At 36.7% G+C, this 3,950-nt stretch overlaps 1 protein-coding gene across 2 annotated transcripts; it reads left to right on the top strand.

Annotated features, from left to right (window-relative positions):
- Positions 1 to 507: 507 nt before the first annotated feature.
- On the top strand, positions 508 to 3,877 carry LOC128873011 (DNA replication licensing factor Mcm3). Of its 2 annotated transcripts, XM_054116282.1 has the most exons (10): positions 508 to 739; positions 802 to 914; positions 993 to 1,201; positions 1,280 to 1,410; positions 1,483 to 1,721; positions 1,789 to 2,031; positions 2,112 to 2,475; positions 2,560 to 3,440; positions 3,514 to 3,726; positions 3,837 to 3,877. In XM_054116282.1, exons 1-9 carry the CDS (start codon positions 668 to 670, stop codon positions 3,710 to 3,712), a joined length of 2,451 nt encoding a protein of 816 aa, XP_053972257.1. In that variant the 5' UTR covers positions 508 to 667; the 3' UTR covers positions 3,713 to 3,726; positions 3,837 to 3,877. The 2 variants fall into 2 exon arrangements, with proteins under 2 accessions (XP_053972257.1, XP_053972256.1); XM_054116281.1 differs by having other exon boundaries at positions 3,514 to 3,877.
- The last annotated feature ends 73 nt before the right edge of the window (positions 3,878 to 3,950 follow it).

The raw sequence follows: 3,950 nt of genomic DNA, 5'->3' as shown, positions 1-3,950 counted from the left end.
TTATACTTCCACGCTGCAATTGCAGATGAAAAATACAAAGACTTTGACATTTTAATGAATCTCTTACGTATTCCAGAATCATCCTACTCCTTTTACTTGTCTCTACTTCTGTTCATTTTACTCGATTGTTAATCATGACAAACTGGATTTTCATTCGAAACGTAGTTTCAGTCACGAAATGATTAACAAAGTATAAATAATATAAACAAATCTGGTTATCAACAGAATGGAAAGTAACTGTCAGATTTCAAATTTTCGCGCCAGATTTAAATTCTGTCATGTTACGAATTTTTATGTTTCTACTTGAGATCAGCAATTTGTAATTAATTTTCCTCGGTGTAAAAAGGACCCAAAGATTGTTTATTGAAGAAATTATGTTCTAAATATAGTATTAATTGTGTTTTTATAATTAATTACCAGAGGAAATGACCTCTGATGCCACCTTACGGAATTCAGCTAAACTTGTATGGAATTATCGAAGATTTTGATGTCTTACAATATATCGAATCTCGAATGGTCGGTTAGATTTAGGTTTCCCACGTTATTCCCGCGCAAATTATTGCACGGGACGCCGATCCTTTACTGGTTTATTTATATTTATTTGTAGTTATTAAATCGTTAGTGTTATTTATTTTACGTTAGAATAAATAGTTTAAACGAGAACAAAATGGATTCTATGGATAGAGATCAGAGATTCGAGGAGATACAACGGGAATATTTGGATTTTCTGGATGATATGGTGAGTTAAAAAGTATTCGCTATTTGTTGTAGGATTATTGTTTATTTATGATTGTTTCTTAGGAGGATCAAGGCATTTATACTACTCTCGTTAAGAATATGATTGATGATAACAAACACAGACTGTACGTAAACATCAATGATTTAAGAAGAAAAAATCCCACCAGGGCAACAAGGTGTGTATGATGGAACGTCTTATGCATTGTAGTATCCTGTTTTCGAAAATATATTTCAAGAACTAATATTTGCTCTAGTCTATTGAACAATGCTTTTGAAGAGCACCATGCCTTTGAACTTGCATTAAAGCAATTTATTGGGAGCATTGACACGGATTATGCAAAAGGAAGTATAGATTTTTTTATAGGATTTGAAGGAAGTTTTGGAAATAAACATGTCACACCAAGAACTCTTACCTCGCGTTACTTGAGTAACTTGGTCTGTGTGGAAGGAATTGCTACAAAATGTACATATAGTTACATATATGAATTTTGCATTTTACTTTAGTTGAGTCAAGTTTAATATATAATGTAAACATCTACAGGCTCTTTGGTACGGCCAAAGGTTGTAAGAAGCGTTCATTATTGTAGCGCCACAAAAACAGTAATGGAAAGAGCTTACACTGATCTAACTTCGTTTGATGCATTTCCACAATCAGCTGTATACCCAACAATGGTAACTATTGCATTGATATTATTTAAGAATAAACGATATACGGTATATTATAATGTATTATTTAATATGTAGGATGAAGATGGTAACACTTTGGAAACAGAGTTTGGTCTGTCTACCTACAAAGACCATCAAACACTAACTATACAAGAAATGCCGGAAAAAGCACCTACCGGTCAGTTACCGCGCAGCGTTGACGTCATTTGCGATAACGATTTAGTGGACCTTTGCAAACCAGGAGACAGGGTTCAAATTGTTGGAAGTTTTAGATGTTTGCCTGGTAAACAAGGAGGATATACAACAGGCACCTTCAGGTTTGTTGATCAAAGAATACAAGTTTATCTAGAACTACTTAAACGTAAAGAATATATTTTTTTATAGAACAATTTTAATTGCTAATAATATCATGCAATTGAGCAAAGACGCTAATCTATCTATTTCTCATGATGATGTAGCTATGTGTAAAAAACTTGCCAAAACTAATCCATGTAATAATATTTTTGAGTTGCTCAGTAAATCGCTAGCACCTTCTATTTACGGGCACGATTATGTAAAGAAGGCGATATTGTGTTTACTGCTCGGCGGTGTCGAGAAATTATTACCTAACGGTACACGATTGAGAGGGTAAACATTCTTTGATTATATATACGTTACAAAAGCATCTTTTAACGAGGAAACGAAATTATAACTAATAATGATTACAGAGATGTTAACGTTATGCTTATCGGTGATCCATCTGTTGCAAAATCGCAACTTCTGCGTTACGTTCTGTGCTCTGCCCCGAGAGCGATACCAACCACTGGTAGAGGATCTTCTGGTGTAGGATTAACAGCTGCTGTTACGATAGATACCGAAACAGGCGAGCGCAGACTCGAAGCTGGTGCTATGGTATTGGCAGATCGAGGAATCATTTGTATAGATGAATTCGATAAAATGTCCGACATCGATCGAACAGCTATACACGAAGTAATGGAACAAGGAAAAGTAACGATCGCCAAAGCTGGGATACACGCGAGTTTAAACGCACGATGCTCAGTATTGGCAGCTGCGAATCCAGTTTACGGAAGAGTGAGATTTATTCCTCTGAAATTAATTGCTTGACTTTAAAATTAAGACGCTCTTATTATTTAATATGTATGCATCTACTTGCAGTACGATCAATATAAAACGCCCATGGAAAATATTGGTCTTCAAGATTCGTTGCTTTCACGTTTCGATCTGTTATTCGTCATGCTGGACATAGTAGACTACGAACAAGATCAAATAATCAGCGATCATGTTGTAAGAATGCACAGGTACAGGAGCTCGAATGAACAGGATGGAGAAGCGTTACCTTTTGGTAGTAAAATAGATGTATTAACTACAAAAAATCCCGATCAAATTCATGTCGACGACACGGAAGTTCAAGTATATCAAAAATACGATCCGTTGTTACATGGACGATTGCGTACTAAGAGCGACCAAATTCTCACTATAAATTTTATGAGAAAATATATCCACATAGCTCGTTGTATGAAACCAAAACTCACGGAAGAGGCTAGCGAGGTAATCGCTGCCGAATATTCGAAACTACGATCAGAAGAGTCGGTGGATTCCGATGTAGCAAGGACTACGCCTATAACAGCTCGTACCTTGGAAACGTTGATTCGATTGTCTACGGCGCACGCGAAAGCTCGTTTGTCGAAGAACGTAACCGCTGAAGATGCTTACGCGGCGATAGAATTGGTGGAGTTCGCCTACTTCAAGCGCGTGCTAGAGAAAGAAAAGAAAAAACGAAGACGGCGCGATACCGAAGGTAGTTCGAGTGGCGATGAATCGCACGACAAAAAGAAGATACGTAAGCAAAGCATGAAATCTGAAGATCCTTATGACTTTGATAGCGATGACGATAGTCACATTGATGAAGCTGTAACGAGGGTCACTAGATCGCAAGTAGCGACTACGTCAACTTCGCAAAGTCAGTCTGTGCAATCGGCACAAGATTCTGCTCCAACTGTTATACCAGAAGCTCCTGCAACTATCACCGAGGAAAGGTACTTATCGAAATTGTGCGTGACACCCATATGTAAGGACATAGTTATATGTATACATGTTCCATGATTTCAGATTGAAATTATTTAGAACGCTTCTTCACAAGTTGTTCCAACAGCAACGGGCGCAATCGCTTCCGTTGTCGAGAGTACGCGAATATATCAACAGCGAACAGTCGAAAGAGTTTACGTCGGGTGAGATTACCGCTGCGATTAACAGGATGTCTGACGCTAATCAGATAATGGCTGCGGACGATAATATATTTCTTATGTAAATTGTATTCTTTCTGTAAGTCGATTACCTCATATTTTAATTATTTTTACTTGTAAATTTGTTATAAAATTTTTATACAAAACGTTTTAGTGAGTAACCCGCTAACTCCTTTTTTTTTATGTTAGACGAGAACTCTTGAAAGAAGAAATTATAATAGTTGAAAATACTTGTATCTATCAACATTTATTATCTCTCCATTACAGTATAGCACATTGGCACATAAACTAGCAACAGTGATC

Source organism: Hylaeus volcanicus, chromosome 2 (assembly GCF_026283585.1).
Source record: "Hylaeus volcanicus isolate JK05 chromosome 2, UHH_iyHylVolc1.0_haploid, whole genome shotgun sequence".
Taxonomy (NCBI): domain Eukaryota; kingdom Metazoa; phylum Arthropoda; class Insecta; order Hymenoptera; family Colletidae; genus Hylaeus; species Hylaeus volcanicus.
This window is presented reverse-complemented; position numbering and strand designations above follow the sequence as displayed.

Coding starts and splice junctions, on each gene's coding strand:
- LOC128873011 (XM_054116282.1), top strand. CDS start 668: ATGGATTCTATGGATAGAGATCAGAGATTCGAGGAGATACAACGGGAA. Junction 915..992: donor AATCCCACCAGGGCAACAAG/GTGTGTATGATG, acceptor TATTTGCTCTAG/TCTATTGAACAATGCTTTTG. Junction 1,411..1,482: donor CAGCTGTATACCCAACAATG/GTAACTATTGCA, acceptor TTTAATATGTAG/GATGAAGATGGTAACACTTT.